Here is a 15,988-nt window from a genome sequence, read left to right on the forward strand (position 1 = left end):
CGCGTTCCGTCCAAGCAAGCACATGCACCCTTCTCTCGTGCATCTGCCAGACGCAGAGCTATGAAAGCCACACAACAAAATGGCACATCTTCTGCGCGGAAAACAGGCGGGTGTTCCCAACGACCTCAGCACCGGCCTCGGAGCTGATCTCTTTGTACTGGACCATGTATGTACCTGGGCTCTGTTTGCGCCCCGCGATGCCGTCGCAGCCGACATCCCCAGCTTCACAAGCTAATTGATTATAATGTGTGCAGATTCGCAACTATGGAATCAACTCAAAAGTTACCCAAGTCGCATACGATCCCGTGCAATCCCTCATCGCCATCGGCACGAGCGAGAGCCAATTTGGCAACGGTCAGATTTACGTCTTTGGGCAGAAGAGAGTCGAAGTCGTCCTGCCGCTCCCGCATCGTGCATCAGTCAAGATACTGCAGTTCTGCGCCGAGAAGCTGCTTTGTGTAGACTCCAGAAATGACTTGAGTGTCTACTCGCTGGAAAGCAAAAAACTGGTCAACGCGCATTCCCCGCCAGCCAAGATCACGGCCCTTCATAGCGACCCTACAATCGACTATGCGCTATTGGGTACACAGCATGGAGAAGTCTTCGCGTACGATCTTGACAGGGAGACACTCACTCCGTTCAAGATCCCGAACTTGTGGAGGGAGAAGTACCCCCGGTCGCGCTTGACGTCCGTCGTCACACTGTCTCTGCACCCTCGAGATATCGGCTCTTTGCTCATTGGATACAGTACCGGCGCTGTCATATTCTCATTCAAGCAGAACAAGGCGCTAAGCTTCTTTAACTACCTGCTGCCCAAGGGCGCTCCGGGAGGCGACTCGGATCCTGCCTCAATTTTCAAGGAACGGGAACCGCCTTTGACACAGGCTGTTTGGCACCCAACAGGGACGTTCATCTTAACTGGACATGAGGACGGCAGTATCGTCATCTGGGACCCAAAGGACGGGAGGATCATCCAGGCTAGGACCCTGCAGGATACAAATGTACACCAACCAGGACCAGGAAACCTCAGCGCTGGCGCAGTGGAGGGGTCCTTTGCGATCAAATCGCCAATCTTCAAAATCGCATGGTGCGCAAATCAAGACCCAGATGACACGGCCATACTCATTGCTGGCGGCCAACCCTCAAATATCTCAGTAAAGAGCCTCACACTGCTCGAGCTGGGTCGTACCCCTGTCTATGCTACCGCATCATGGCAGATACTTTCAAACCACTTTGAAAACCCCAAAAGGCAGCGAATCCTGCCATGTCCACCCGGCGCTGAAGTCGTCGACCTATGTCTGATACCTCGGTCCTCCCCACACTACGCTGGATGTCATGATCCAATAGCTATCATCGCCATGCTCGCCTCGGGAGAACTCATCACCATGTCGTTCCCCAGCGGCATGCCTATATCCCCCACCAACCAGCTACACCTCTCAATGACCCTCGTACATCCGTATATAAATTACGCGAATCTTGCGCCAGTAGAGCGTACGAAATGGCTCGGTATGACTGAAAAGCGGGAGCAAGGTCCACAGTTTCTAACGGGCGGCGCCGGAGCCATTTCTCCACTAAAGCGATTCGAGCATCGCAACGTTGTACAGACCTCCCACGCAGATGGCACAGTAAGACTTTGGGATGCAGGGCATGCCGATGAGATTGAGAATGAGGCGCTGCTCCAAATTGATGTGGCACGGGCGGTAGGTCGGCAGGAGAATGTGGAAGTGACACGTACCTCTTTTGCGGGTTCTGCTTCAGAGCTTTCGGTCGGGCTCAGGTCTGGTGAGGTAGCAGTGTTCAGGTGGAATATTAACAAGCACCCCGGGCAGGAGTTTCCTCTCGGCGAGAACCAGCCCCAAGCATTAACTAACATCACCGAAAGGACTGAAGCGACGCTTAAGGAAGGTTTATTACCATTTACACTTCTTGATGAGGGCAACGGGGCAGTCACCGCGCTAAAGCATTCAGATGTCGGCTTCGTTGCAGCTGGTTTTGAAGGTGGAAGCTTCGCTATCATTGACTTGAGAGGGCCGGCGGTCATTTATAGAGGCTCGATACAAGACTTCATCAAGTCTGACAAGCGCGGTAGCTTCCGACGGAGCTCAAACCAACCTACATCTAAGCCGGAGTGGCCGACATGCATCGAGTTCAGTGTCATGACGTTAGAGGACGATGACTACTCCAGTATCCTATGCCATGTTGGAACAAGCCTGGGACGTCTGGCGACGTTCAAGATACTACCAGAGTCCGACGGTCGATACTCAGCAAAATTCGCTGGGGTCTGCTCGCTAGACGACAAAGTCGTCAGGATCTGCCCTATGTACGCTGAATCAGGTCGCCCCGCATATGCTTCTCAGTCTGCAGTCGCCGGTCTGCGCAATGGTTCCAAGATCAAGGGCGTTCTGCTCGCAGTCACAGCTTCTGGAGCACGATTGTTCCACCCGCCTACAAACAAAGGTGCGCACAAGGCGTGGGACCAATTCCTATGTGACTCAGCGGCTGTTGTGCGGTACCAGGATCTCGGTTACGCTTTGCTAGGGCTGTATGGCGATGGGTATGCGAGAGCGTACTCGATACCTGCCATGAAAGAGATTGGATCAGTCAAGGTTAGTGATATGCTGGATGTACGGCGATTCTCTGAGGCTGTTATCACGAGCACGGGAGATATTTTGGGGTGGAAAGGACCTGCTGAGATGGTGTTGATCAACGTTTTCGGGACAGGTCTACAATTGTAAGTCGTGATATCTTAGATCCAAAGGGTCTTCCTACTAATGCCGCACAGTGACCGCACGAAAGACATGTTGTTGAACCCGCAGCTTCTCATACCCCCTCGGCCAACTATTAGCAATTTGCAATGGATATCTGGTACACAACACGTCTCACCCGCCGATATGGACTTGTTGAGTAAGTCCTTCATGTCATTCCCCTTCCTTCATACACTATCCACTAACCCCAACAAGTCGGCGGCCCCGACCGCCCACCCTCAAAACGCATGCTCGCGCAAATGCGCTCCGAGGCGGAACAACAACGCCGGGCTACGGCACACACAAACCAGTCTGCTTCCTCTTCCTCTGCATACCCTTCCTATCCTACGGCACCGCCGCCAACTAATGAAGGATGGGGCGCATGGGCGTCACGACAGTTCAACGAAAGAACAGAGAAGCTAGGACAGGTGGGAGATAGTATGGATAACTTGCAGCAAAACAGTGCGGGGTGGGCGGACGACGTGAATAAGTTTGTTTCAAAGCAAAAGAGGGGTTTGGTTATGGGAGCTGTCAAGGGTAAATTTGGGTTCTAAGTGACTTTAATGGGGACAAACCAAAAGAAATATCAAAAGTGTACGTCTATGCCTAGAAGGTATGGTCGATACTGTCAGGTTTTTGTGTCTCATGGAGTCTAGGCGTTTGGTGAGCTTCGTAGGCTCTAGAGTAGCTTTGGTAGAGCATTTTGTTGCGATTATCGAGGCACATGTTACCACAGATGGAATTCATCCAATGAATGCTTACCTAGTGCCAGCAGTTCTTGCACTCAAAGCGCCTCCCCAGAAAACCTTCGAATGATCTCCACCGTCTTCTCCGGCCGACTGAGCATAGGCAAATGATCCCCATCGATGACCAGCGTCTCAAAGACCGCACCATCCTGATCAATATAGCTCTGCGCCAACGCTGGAGGCACGCAATTGTCCCGTTCGCCAATCACATACAGGCATCTGAAATCGCCCATGTAGGGAATGTAGGTTGCTGTCGCGTTCAGCGCGGTAAAGGACGAGGGAGCTAGCTTGCTAGACCAGTAGGCGGCTTGGGCTGGGGCGAGGAGATTGTAGAAGGTCAAAGAAGGGGGAGAGGATAGCGGTTCAGCGTCCCAGTATACGCGGCTGGTACCCTCGAAGCGGAACCAGGGTGGTGCAAAGGTGCGGATATCGGTGCGTGAGAGGGGATGTGAGACGTCCCTTATGTAGGGGATGAAACCGGAGAGCTGTGGAGGTGGGCGTTAGCGTGAAAGGACGCGAGAGGGCAATAGGATGAATTGCTTGCTTAGGCCTCTGCTGCGACATAGCTACATGATAGGAAGTGGGGAGGAAGTCGGCACATACCATTATCAGGCCGAGAATCTTGCCCCTGGGAGTGTTCGCCGTGGTAACGCACATGGACTGAAGACCTCTGACTGCCTCTCCAATTACCGTGGCACCATAGCTGTTTCCAACAAGAACGACATCCTTGCCTTGCAAAAGGCGAGCGACCAGAGTGGTTCTGACCAAAGCGATGTCAGGCGTCCGATCGACGTACGAGGCTAGCGGTCCGACTGAAGGAAGGTCAATGGCGTCGACGTGCCTGTAGCCTGACTTCTTCAATGAAGTTTTGACTTGGTCGTAGACTGACGCTCTGTGGAATGCTCCAGGCACCAGGATAACCGCTGGCTTGTCTGTTGAAGGCGATGCTTTGGCTCCTACACAGAGGGAAAGAGATGTAGTGACGAGGAGGAGGACCAGGCCCAAGACAGGAGTCATTGTAGGCGGTGTGACTGTTGGAGAGCTGAAGTGCTTCGGTCGGTAGAGTCTGCGGGGGTTCCAAGAGGGTTGAACTGACAGAAGTACCGTTTGAGTGAGGTAGGAGTGGAATCGAAGGCGAGCTGAATGACTTTATCGCTCACCGACAAAAAAGCCCGTGGACTTCAGCCCTCACGTGGAAAGTAAGGGGCTCCCTTCTCTTCTGCAATCGCTAGTCATAGTGGTGCATCCGCAGACGTGCAACCAGTATCGTGTCCTTCTCCTTGATTAGGTTGCGTGCTTTGTTTACAAAAGAAAAGGGGCATCAAACGCTCCTGCCGGAACTTAGAGTCCTCATCACCAAGAAAAGGAGCATCTCAATCTAACCTTGTGCTATCCTATCAATGGATATCTCATAGTCAATGGGCTTGAGCCTCTAATTCGTAGCTAGCTGAGGCAGTACTGTTTTCCTTAGCACTGCAGCAAACGTACTTCTGGTGAGAGTGTTCTAACCGTCTGTGACCCTGCGGCATTAGAGCTTTGCCATATGAGTACATAACCGCATGCCTCATCTGCAGATGTCAGAGATGGCAGTCAGATGTGCAGTGGTTGTGACGTAAACGTTCACCCTGATCAGCGTCCGGTGGCGTACATGGGCTCGTATCTCGCCTAGATAGTCTATTTCGATCAGAATACCTCGAGATGATAGCCGTATCGGTTTTCATGTGCGTTCCGCGCCTCTGCAAGTGGGCATGATGTTTCTGAGTGTGGTGTAACATTGAGTATCATTGACCAATAGCTGAGTTGAAGCGGCGTGTAAAAAAAGAAAAGCGCAAGCGCGGAGGGCGTCACGGCACTATCATCTCGCAGTGACCGCTGACCAGATCGCGGCTAGGTATACCATACAGAAGGCGAAGAGTATTACAAGCGCTAACAGCGTCTGATGTTGAGAGACGGAAACAGATAGATGCTACAAAGACGCCTGAAGGCCAGAAGAAGATAAAAGGAAACGTATAAACAAGAATGCAATCGCTTAGGTGCAGTGGGGTTCGAAAAGGGCAAGTGCCAGCCTATTCCCGAGGCAAGTGCGAAGTAAACATACGAGCCACATCAGGCCTACGCCTATGCGGCACAGCAAAGTGCTCACAGTTCCATCCGGCGAATCATTTCCCTCGAATCGGCTTCGGAAAGCTCGTTGCCGTCGATGTTTATGCGGCCTTCTTCGACCTGGGCAAGGTCTGGCTTGATTAGGCCGTCGTGGAGGTACTTGAGGAACGAGAGGAGGTGCCTCTCGAATGCGCTGTATGGATACCGCTGTTGCGCTCCTTGTATAGCTTGTAGAGACGATTGTGACGAGCGTTGAGGTAGGAGCTCGTTAATGTACCGGCGCTTGACGTTGGTCCAGTCACGGTTCTGCTCGCGAGGGTTGTTCTCATCGCAGAACAGTCGCCGCATAGCTGTCACGTCAGACGGTTCCTCGGCCCATCGGTCGATGCCAGGACAGCCAAACGCAAATACCGTGTTAAATTGGTCTGCCCCGTACACGCCGTTTTGCAAGAACTCTTCTATGACGGCCTGCAGCATGAACTGGCCTGCTAGGTCGAACCATTCAGATGTGGGAAGCCAGTCGTCGTCCAGAGTAACCCTCGCAGCAGTGAGCTCGATAAAGAGCGGGAGTAGACAATGGAGCGAGGGCGTGCCTGCCACATCACTTACCCATCTCCTCTGGTGATGAGGCATGTTCAGAGCCGACGCAAGCCCGTTCCTGTTTTCAAAGAGGGCGCCATCGTCCAACGGGAATTCTCTGTGCTGATCGAATGGATGCCGCAGGGCAGGAGGGTGTCGAGTTTTCTCTTTCCAATAGTCGCCGCGGCTTTTGTTTTGCTCTCGAAGCTCATTCAGCGATTCTTCCGTTGTCCAGGTCTCATCGTGGTGAAATCGATGGGTGAAGACCAAGGCAAACTGCAGCAATCTCGAACGGAAGGCTGCCCTATTGTCCAAACGGCGTCCGTGATGCCGATACCTGAGCAAGGTCCTCCAATCTACATGTCCGATTAGCTGAATTGAGAACATTTGGTACCTGAGGGCTACGCACCGGCAGTCATGCTGACCAAGGCGTTCGGCAAGTCTGAAATGTAGGGATCGCTGCTGGCTCGCCATTCAAAGACCAATTCGGTGGCCTTGTAGACGAGGAAGTCCAAGATGGTCAGGTCGACGTCCAATTGATCCTCTTCCTCGTTCTCCATGCGCCGAGTGAGGTTGAGAAGGCCGTCTCGTGACTCTCCATTGCCATCACGAGCTTCTGTAAGCGTGTCTTGCAACTCCCGCTCCAAGTCTCGCATCATTGTAAAGGCGTGCGGTAGGCAACATGGGGAAAGGAGAGTTTAAAAGACGCGACGGCAATCAAGCAAGCAGGCAAGCAGTGAAGGCACAAGGCACTTGAAGGAAGGGCCACGAGACGGATAACGAACGACTTATAGCAGACCCTGTAGACCCGACAACGAGCCCACTCTTGTCAAGGTACACCTGGAGAGGGAGCCGACTGCTTTAGGCGAATAGTTCATGCACTCTCCACGACTGTCTGTGCCGTGTGCAGGGGGGATTTGCCTACAGGCATGCGCAAGCGAAGGCAGAAGGAAGAAAAGCCTTCATGAGTCGTGCGTAGCCTCGTCGTCTCCACCGCTTCCGCTAGCCAGAGCGTGTTTGAGAAACGCGAGGGGAGCGGGAGGGGAGCGGGATACGGCCTTGGTGGCTGTCTCTGATACAACGGCGTCGTCTTGTGTGAGCACTTTTTCCTGTTCCTTGTCCGTGTTCGCATCAACTGTCGTCCATGGCATCCATGGCATCCATGGATAGCTAGATACTAGATGAAGCCTAGTGCCCGGTCGGTACCCGCGGATGATCGCATGCCATGGGTCCCATTGTTGCTGCTGCTGCTGCTGCTTGCCGTCATGTATCCCCGCCACCACGCCCTCATCTAAGAATATGCGCGCCTGCACGCCGCTGTTGCGCGACAATGCTGTCTAAGAAGTCGTCTATATTATTTTCATCCTCCTATGCTAACCTCGGCCCTCTTTGCTATAGCCACACGTCGTCCCAGTCGCCGGCTGGACCCGCGCCGTCATGCCGTCATACATTCTCACACCCTCAACCCGCTCGACACGCACGCAATTATGCCCAGCACGTCGACCCGCCCCCGCACCGCGGTGATGTAGACCCGTTGAACTGGCCGGAAGCTATCAAGCCGCACAAGACGCCGACTCCATATCAGATTCTGACGTGTAAGAAGGGCGAGGCCTATAGCAAGAACCGCTTCTATGCCCTCGTCAAACTATACCACCCCGACCGATGCCACGCAACGTCGGCAGTCGCCCACCTACCCCTCCATGTGCGCCTGGAGCGATATCGCATGCTGGTCGCTGCGCACGATATTCTGTCTGATATCGAAAAACGCAGAGCATACGATGCATGGGGTCACGGTTGGCTAGGCCACCACAATACGCCCACCACACACCACCATCACAACTGGGAATACGATCAGCGGCGCTGGGCGAGTGATCCTCGCAATAACGCTACATGGGAAGACTGGGAACGATGGCACAACGAGAATGACGGCAGCAAAGAGCCAGATGCCCACACAATGCAGCTGTCAAACTTCGCCTTCATGTCGCTCCTGTTCGCCTTTGTTAGCATAGGCGGCGTCGTGCAGGGCACACGATTCAACACCTTCAACAATTCTGTAATAGAGAGGAGAGACCAGATCCATCGCGAAGCAAGCATGGAGCTACGGCGAAGTAAGCACGCCACCATGAGCGGGGATCGGGATGAGCGGATACGAACCTTTTTAGAGCATAGAGAATCGTCTATTATGGGCGAGCAATCGTACCAGCGCTTGCTCCCCCCGGCGGACAACTGCGCACCTGACGGAGTTAGGAGGCAATAAGAGCACATTTTGGCATACCACAGCTTTCCTATTCATCAAACGCACATTTTGGTGCATATCATGGGGTCTTCTATTGCTTTATCTTTGGCACATGAACGGAGCTTGGCGCACGGCTCGTGTCCTTGCTATAGTCGGCAATCGGTACGTATAGGGCATTTGGGAGGCATATCCTGGGTATTCATGCGCTTAGACACTACGCAATTTCAACGACAATCAATAAACCTAAATCAGCGCTGGTTTTGGTGGCACAGCATTGCCATTTGAAATACTGTTTCTTAGTCCATGAACAAGTCACCATCATGGCCTGGCATCTGCCTCCAAGAACACCAAGACTGGGCGCACTCGAATATCGCCCTTTTCGAAAGCAGACTGAAAACCCGTGAATCACAGGTGGTTACATACGGCCAGAAGCAATGGAGCATCAAACACCCAAGTTCTGCCACTGTTACTGTGTCAGCCCAAGGTACAGATCAACAGTTCTCCCGAAACCGTTTCAGCTTGGCGCAAGCCCGTTACAAGCAACAGATCCTATATGAGACGTTCTATCACTACACTAGTAACACTACTCAAGATGCATGAACGCCACGAATGCAACAATGCACACCTATCCCACCCGAAAGCTGAGGCCCCCTGGCACATCGATATTGAGCCTACAGCTCCGCCAGCAGCTAGTCTAGTGCGAGTACGCGTTCTTGATGTTGTCGTACTGCGAGTCGGGGTAGGCTAGCCAGTTGGAACTAGACTCGATACCTGAACCGTCACTGCCGCCGAGCCCTCTGACGACCTAGTAAACGCGTTAGCAACCCATCTTGCCCCATGCAGAGAAAGTACGTACGTTGGTGATGATGCTTCCCTTATCTGTTCGATCTCCGCTCACTTCCCACCACATGGCACCACCTAGCTTGTTCTGCTTGATATAGTCGACTTTGCGCAGGGCCATGTTCAAGGTGTCATAACTGATAAACATGCCAGTGGAGTTATCGTAGCTGAAAGTCGCGCCTGCTTCTTTACTGTAGTACTCTTTGGCGCCTTTCAAGGGCAGATCCTTGAAGTCATATACGCCCTTTTCCCAAGTGCCGTCACCAATACCATCATAGGGCAGCCCGGGGCCTCTAGTTTTGGTGAACGCACGACCGTACAAGGGCATGCCGAGGTTGAGCTTTGCGGAAGGCACGCCGGCGGCGATGTACGCATTTACGACGCCGTAGGTGTTGAAGGGTGTCGACAACGGGTTCGAGGTAGAGGCGTAGAGGTTCGAAGCGTGGCCGGATGTTTTGTCCCAGGAACCAGCGTAGTCGTATGCCTTGACTAGTTAGCAACCTTCCAACCACCAAAGGATAACGGCGTACACACCATCAAATTGATAAAGTCCAGTACCGCCGCAATCTTCCCAAGTGGCAATAACCTGTAATTCGTGTCGCCCGCCGGCGCTGCCATCGAAATCAGAAAATGCGGTTTTGTCTTGCGCCCAGCCGCATCCGCATATACCAGCGTTTCAGCATAGTCGTCCAATTGCGATCTCATCTCTGTCAACATCGCCAAAAACTGTGAACCTTGCGTCGTGTTTTGCGGATACTCCCAGTCGATATCAATCCCGTCAAACCCATAATTTTTCACCATGTCCACACACGATGCAGCAAACGCCTGACGCCCTTGGGCGGTAGAAGCAGGCGTATCCAAATGTTTATTCGTATTCGTGTACGTCCATCCTCCAATGCTCAGCATCACCTTCATATTCCGATTGCGGGCCTTGAGCATAGCTAGCTGGTTGACAGCGCCATAGACATTATTGCCCGAGTCAGACCACGAGTCACCCTGGTAGTGAATGTCTGTGTCGGCGTACGTGTCTGTCAGGACGACTGTCCCGTCGGATTTGATGTCGGCAAAGGAATAGAGCAAGTGAGTAAGCTTCTCGGCCGGGACTTGCTGGGGGAAGTATTTGCGCCCGTAGATGTCCCAGTTGCCGAAATAAGCGAGCGAGCGATAGCCCGCGCGGGCTTGGACATCAGGCTTCGGTTCCGAGGGCGTAGACGTCGCAATGGGTGTTCGTCCGGTTGGAGTCACAGTTACGATGGGTCGGCTGATCAGTTTCGCCACTCCATGGTTAGCCGTAATGGATGCCTGCATAGATGATTAAATGATGGCTTGGATTTGAATTTGAAGCGGATGTTGGGGCAATACGCGGGGTCGAAGGATATGCTACTCACGTAGGGTGCGCCAAAGCTACTCGGGTAGCGAGGATGGCCCGTGGGCGCGTTGGGTGCATTGTCGTCTATAGACGTAGAGGTGTTGTTGTCTACATCAGGGAACTAGACGAGTGTTAGATTGCATCGAAATTTATACGCTCAGTCCGGGGCTGAGTGTGAAAGGGGGGAGCAAAGTCAGGAGGAAGTAGAGCATCCTATTCTCATCAAGTGTGCGAGTACCACAACACTCAAAGTTTTCCATCTCTTTCACAAAGCTATGATCGTCGAATATCAAACTTTGTTGCCCGTCTTGAGCGTGCAGAACATTCCCGATATGCAAGGAAAGAACTGCAAACCTACCAGTAATTTGGTGATTTTATCAACCTGTTTCTCTAGCGAGTTGATCTTTTTCTCGACCCAGCAGTACCAGTCGCAATCATTTGCAGCCTGTGTCTCTTCCGCTGCGAGAACAGTGGTGACAGAAAGAAGAACGAGGAGGTAGAACCATTGTAAAGACCGTGCGCTCTAAATGCAGTTAGCCTGACACCTATAACATAACCGTAGTTGCAACGCCACGACTCCGTCCTCCCACTCACCAACATCTTCAAATCTCTCTTCCCGATAAACGAATGTGTTGCGATACCACACACCCGGAACATGCACAGCAACTCATCTTAAGAAGTCGCGCTCGCTTCATCAACTCTGCAGCTGCCCTCCCTTGATCTTGTGAACCCATTGTTTTGCTCCCTTGGTACCTTGCAGGTGGTCATTCCTCGAGCGAATCCGGCAAATCAGCGAACACGCGTATATTCTCATTCCTGAATCTGTCTCGCTAAATTTGGAGCGGTCTCGCCACGCGGTCGGTTCTGCGTAGGCTGTGACTGCTATTCTGGACGCCAGGCGCAGCGTTGCGTACAACATCTGCCGCCAAAAGGGATATCCAAGGAGGCAGCTGGCTGCGGGGTGTTGATTCATGTGACTTATGAATGAAGCCCTGATCATTGTTTGGATTCACGAGGGATGGTCATGGTTTCGGAATAAATGGGTCAAGAGGTGGAGCTCAGTTGATTGAGCCGAAATTGCTCGTACGCGGCCATTCCCGTAGTCACGAACATCCTGGGGAAGTTAGAAAACTCTTGAAAAAGTCACAAGAGTCGCCCGTTTGGGTGATATTCAGCGCAGCTGCTGTGGCGACACTGAATGACCCAAGAGAGCTCTAGGTACGGGCGTAAGCCGCAAAATGGGTGCTGAAGGGAAAGACATTCCTTTGGACTCTAAAGAAATTCTGATCTCATATCGCAGACACTACAACTGCAGACAACTGTAGTGACATCCTACGGAAGCACCGAACCAATTCACCGCGTAGCATCGACCAATAGATCCAAATCTGCTTAGTCTCCATTCTAGAGGCCACGGACACCAAAACTATTCAGTCATTTAGCTAACGCATAATGTGTCTAGTAGCCACATAAATTTAGCTTCAGATATGTATAGCTAATAATCAACAACAGCAGCGTCCCTAATTGACTCAAGAAAATTGGCTTGAACGAGCTTCGGCTTTCGAGGAACCTCAGCATCCGGCTGCACTCGCTTTAGCGACTCGTCTTTGAACTTATTTTATGGGACAACTTTAAGATTGTGACACCCGTCTTGAATGCCCTCCCGTCTCTACTAGTCCGAAAACATGGACCTAAGAATAGTGCCATCGTCACATAAGCTAGCTTGCTGACGCACCCTCTGTTTAGCGAATCAGCATCAGCATCCGCAACGCCACACTCACGATGCCTCTTATGGAAAGAGGTACTTCAGCCGCAGCAGATGACATCTGCAGCAGTAATTTGACTTTGCTGGATCTGATTGGTGCGTTGGACAAGAGGGCCGAGAGTTCAAGCCCAGAGAATTTCAAATGCATAAGGCTGGCTGGCTAGCGGGCCGTATACGAGAGAAGAAGGTTGCGCACGGTTGATGAGCCTTTCCTATCTATTCAAAATGACAAAAGTTTGAACTTAGATTCAGAGCATATAATGGTGGCCGAATCCTGATACAATCCGGACCCGCACGAACAGGATCAGCAACATCCACTTTCACCAGCCATGTCCTCCCCTGGCTTTTCGTCCGGTCAATCTTCACCACTGAAGCCAATGCATTTGTTTGACCCCAATTCAAGCACGCCAAACCAACGCGCGCCGGGATTTGAGGGTTATGAGCATCTCAAGAAGGCTCAAAAAGCCGATGCAGTATGTTTATCCACCTTTCGCAACCACATGGTAAGATCCAGAATCGAGTATACTGACCAAAACAGCACATAAAAGCCAACATCCGTCGTTTACGCGTCGTATCCCGCGTTGTCGCCTTCAGTATCTCCGTCGCAGTCCTAGTCCCTATAACCATGACCCTTGTCAAATTTCTCAGCACAAGAGACATATACCGCAGCGTCACAACTTCGACCGGCGAAAAGATGTCGCGTACCGCGTGGGCGAAAGACACAAAATCATGGCCAACATGGATGTACTTTTCCGTCGCTGCTGTTTCCATGCTGCTCAACTTTGGCACCGTGTTCAGTTACCTGTTTGGCGTCGACGAGGCGAATAGGGCAAGCCATGTGACTTCAGTCTTCGGCTGGATCATCACGGCAGGGAATCTCGTCGTTTGGAGTGTAGCTGCGGGTACGTACCGCTCGGAAAAAGACAAGCATGGAAAGAGCAATGATCTTTGGGGATGGACCTGTAGTGCACCTGCAAGGACGATCCAGAAAGAGTTCGCTGGTGAAGTGGACTTTAATCGATATTGCACTGTGCAGGTAGGTCATGTTAATACTCTCGTTCGGGATCTACCCATACTGATTGTGTTGCAGAGCGCGAGTTTCTACATCGGCCTCGCTCAAGTGGGAGCGTCGTTGTTGACGGCAGTTACCTATGTCATGGTGTTCATGAGGAATCGGTCGAAGAAGAACTTTCAGAGGCAGTTGAGATTGAGTGGATTCGAGCCAAGTAGACGGTAAAGAGTGTTTCGCAGCCTTCATGTCATCGAGCGATGCGATCTTTGCGAAATAGCTGACAGGGTCTGTCGATGACTCCTATGGGGAGTAATGTGGAAGGCGTTAGCTTGACGGCTCGATAAATCATTCGCAATATTTGTCAACATGCAGGTCGAAGCATTGCAAGGCGTCTCACCAAAACATCAATGTCTCCCTCTCTTAGTCAAGAAGCCGGGGTAAATGCAAGATCTAAAGATGAGACACAAGACACCAGATTTCAGTGCTTCCGTTCCAAGTTGGGATGCGAGCCTCCGGCATCAAATCTGTTGAGACACCATGACATTTTCTTTGAGCAAACATGAAGATATAGCGAAGCAGCCTCGCAAGTTTCACAGATCTAGTTCAAATTTATATACACTGATTTTCTATCCAAAAAGGGCAAGAACATCTGCATAAGGGAAGCTAGATGAAACCTTCGGAAACAACAATCTGACGAGACCAAGGAAATAAAAGTGCACGCTTAGACAATGAGCTTCGTGGTAGACGAAGACGAAGACGTGCCGTTGGAAATGGGGTCCGTTCCCTTTCCAGTCTGCGCTTTGACATAGTCGTTCATCATCCTGGTAATGGGCGCCTGGCCTCCCCATAGAACGGCCTCGGCCATGTCGTCGATCATCTTCATCGTCATAATGACAGCACCCTGCGCCGGCTTCGTCTGGCCGTACTTGTCTTTTCCGGAATTCTCCTGGCGACGCTCAGGCTTAGCTGGCTCAGTGCTGTTAGATGGACCCTCGGGGGTCGGACGTTCACCCTTTGCGATGGAGCTGGAAGCGGGTGCCTCGGCAGTAGGAGTTTGGCTTTCGGTGACTGGAGCTTCGCTCTGAACAGCGGTGGGCTGTTTGCCTTCCGTAGGACGTTGGCCCTCAGTAGGACGTTGCCCTTCGGGAGCAGGTTGAGCAGGTTGAGCAGCCTGGGCACCTCCCATCATTTGCATGGTAAGAATGTACTCTCCATCCACCTGACGGACAGGGATGGCAATTCGCATGTTAGTTTGGTCGAGGACTGCATCAGCCTGAATGGGGGTGAAGGTGGGCGCAAGCAACAGCTGAGTCGCAACTGGGTTGTTGCCGTTGGTTGGTGTACCAGCCTGGATTTGGCGAGCAACCTCCTTCCTGAACTCACCCCGGGTGAGTCCGCGGCGCTGGGTAGCGGCACCGCCGAGGTTTCCAGTGGCACCACCGGGATTCTGGAGGACACCACGTTGAGCAACGGCGATGGCGACCTGACCGGTTGGTGAAACACCCATGGCCTGCATCATCTTTTGAATACGGACCGCATTGACTTATAAAATATTAAAACATATCAAACTTATAATCGCAATAGTACATACTGGGCATTTGAACAACAGTCACTTGTTGGTTCAAGTCTGGGGTGACGGCAGCTAGGTTTGTAATAACCGAGTAGCGGTAATCATCTAAGGTCTGCTCAGTCATCTAGAAAGGGCGATTTTGCATGTTATGAGAACTTACTGACTACCTGCTGTCCTTGAAGTCCAGCCAACATGCCCTGGTCAACACCATCCTTGACGTCGACGTTCATTGTCATGGGCTGAGTCGCACGGGTGGACATCCTGAATCCGTCCTGGAACTCGTTTTCTTGAAGACCGGTACCCTGAATAGCAACTGAGGTAGCTCCATCACTGCCAAATGGAACGACCAAGGTGTTGGTCTCGATCGTCTGACGACCGACGACCATGTACTCGCCGTCGAGCTGGTTTCGCTTGACCATGCGTACGGTCAGGTCAGTGCTTTTAAATGTCAGCAATGAACAGTGCCCGCTTCTAGGGTTTTCTTACCTGTTGACGCTTCTCATCGTCTCCTGAATCATCCAAGTTTGCCTATCCGGTGAAAGCATGGCAACGTACGTGTTGTCTGGCTGAACAGCGGCATTCTGCAGGTTCTGCATAGTCATGGCCATCTCAACCTGTCCACCGACCAAGTCCGTAGCCTTGTTAGTGCTAATGGTCATTGATTGTGGCGTGATGGCGACGAAGGGCTGACCGGTTGACCCTGTAACCTGGTTCGCGGGGATGGCGGGAGTTTGTTGATTAACAATTATCTGTTGCTGTTTCTGGGAGAAGGTCTCCACTTTTGAACGATCGGGAAATTGAAAGGAGTTGAGCTTCATCTGTACGGATTGGTTAATTATTGTTGACAATGTTGAAAGGGACGCCCAACTTACATCGCCATTTACATTAAGCACTTGATTGAACTGCGCCTGCGTCTGAGCTAGCGCCGGCGTGCAGCTCAAGAAGAGAACCAAAAGCGAGGAGACAGTACCGGACGTCATTTTGAATAGAAAGGCCACCTGGGCTTTAAGTGACAGATTAAATATAA

At 51.9% G+C, this 15,988-nt stretch overlaps 7 protein-coding genes across 7 annotated transcripts; 3 read left to right on the forward strand and 4 right to left on the reverse strand.

The window, feature by feature from the left end:
• Positions 1-29: 29 nt before the first annotated feature.
• K460DRAFT_418920 (uncharacterized protein) lies at positions 30-3,575 on the forward strand. Its single transcript, XM_040937973.1, has 4 exons — positions 30-166; positions 255-2,731; positions 2,783-2,904; positions 2,961-3,575. The coding sequence occupies exons 1-4, from the start codon at positions 80-82 to the stop codon at positions 3,296-3,298; spliced, it is 3,024 nt and encodes a 1,007-aa protein (XP_040786501.1). The 5' UTR covers positions 30-79; the 3' UTR covers positions 3,299-3,575.
• On the reverse strand, positions 3,529-4,572 carry K460DRAFT_397127 (alpha/beta-hydrolase; the record flags this gene model as incomplete). Its single annotated transcript, XM_040936141.1, has 2 exons — positions 4,094-4,572; positions 3,529-3,975 (listed from the first exon to the last, which is right to left on the reverse strand). The coding sequence occupies exons 1-2, from the start codon at positions 4,505-4,507 to the stop codon at positions 3,529-3,531; spliced, it is 861 nt and encodes a 286-aa protein (XP_040786502.1). The 5' UTR covers positions 4,508-4,572.
• Positions 4,573-5,255: 683 nt separating this feature from the next.
• On the reverse strand, positions 5,256-7,123 carry K460DRAFT_342705 (uncharacterized protein). The gene is made up of 2 exons (XM_040931200.1): positions 6,582-7,123; positions 5,256-6,528 (listed from the first exon to the last, which is right to left on the reverse strand). Exons 1-2 carry the CDS (start codon positions 6,829-6,831, stop codon positions 5,630-5,632), a joined length of 1,149 nt encoding a protein of 382 aa, XP_040786503.1. The 5' UTR covers positions 6,832-7,123; the 3' UTR covers positions 5,256-5,629.
• A 379-nt stretch (positions 7,124-7,502) lies between these two features.
• K460DRAFT_408259 (uncharacterized protein) lies at positions 7,503-8,429 on the forward strand (the record flags this gene model as incomplete). The annotated part of the gene is made up of 1 exon (XM_040937145.1): positions 7,503-8,429. One exon carries the CDS (start codon positions 7,503-7,505, stop codon positions 8,427-8,429), a length of 927 nt encoding a protein of 308 aa, XP_040786504.1.
• Positions 8,430-9,055: 626 nt separating this feature from the next.
• On the reverse strand, positions 9,056-11,217 carry K460DRAFT_433722 (glycoside hydrolase family 18 protein; the record flags this gene model as incomplete). The annotated part of the gene is made up of 6 exons (XM_040938373.1): positions 9,056-9,213; positions 9,265-9,732; positions 9,783-10,550; positions 10,637-10,738; positions 10,976-11,140; positions 11,212-11,217. The coding sequence occupies 6 exons, from the start codon at positions 11,215-11,217 to the stop codon at positions 9,103-9,105; spliced, it is 1,620 nt and encodes a 539-aa protein (XP_040786505.1). The 3' UTR covers positions 9,056-9,102.
• A 1,539-nt stretch (positions 11,218-12,756) lies between these two features.
• Positions 12,757-13,854, forward strand: K460DRAFT_342716 (uncharacterized protein; the record flags this gene model as incomplete). Its single annotated transcript, XM_040931201.1, has 3 exons — positions 12,757-12,852; positions 12,918-13,415; positions 13,470-13,854. The coding sequence occupies 3 exons, from the start codon at positions 12,757-12,759 to the stop codon at positions 13,614-13,616; spliced, it is 741 nt and encodes a 246-aa protein (XP_040786506.1). The 3' UTR covers positions 13,617-13,854.
• A 258-nt stretch (positions 13,855-14,112) lies between these two features.
• K460DRAFT_342719 (uncharacterized protein) lies at positions 14,113-15,941 on the reverse strand (the record flags this gene model as incomplete). The annotated part of the gene is made up of 5 exons (XM_040931202.1): positions 14,113-14,933; positions 14,983-15,066; positions 15,122-15,399; positions 15,448-15,779; positions 15,834-15,941. The coding sequence occupies 5 exons, from the start codon at positions 15,939-15,941 to the stop codon at positions 14,113-14,115; spliced, it is 1,623 nt and encodes a 540-aa protein (XP_040786507.1).
• Between the last annotated feature and the right edge of the window lie 47 nt (positions 15,942-15,988).

Source organism: Cucurbitaria berberidis, assembly GCF_010015615.1.
Source record: "Cucurbitaria berberidis CBS 394.84 unplaced genomic scaffold K460scaffold_4, whole genome shotgun sequence".
NCBI lineage: Eukaryota > Fungi > Ascomycota > Dothideomycetes > Pleosporales > Cucurbitariaceae > Cucurbitaria > Cucurbitaria berberidis.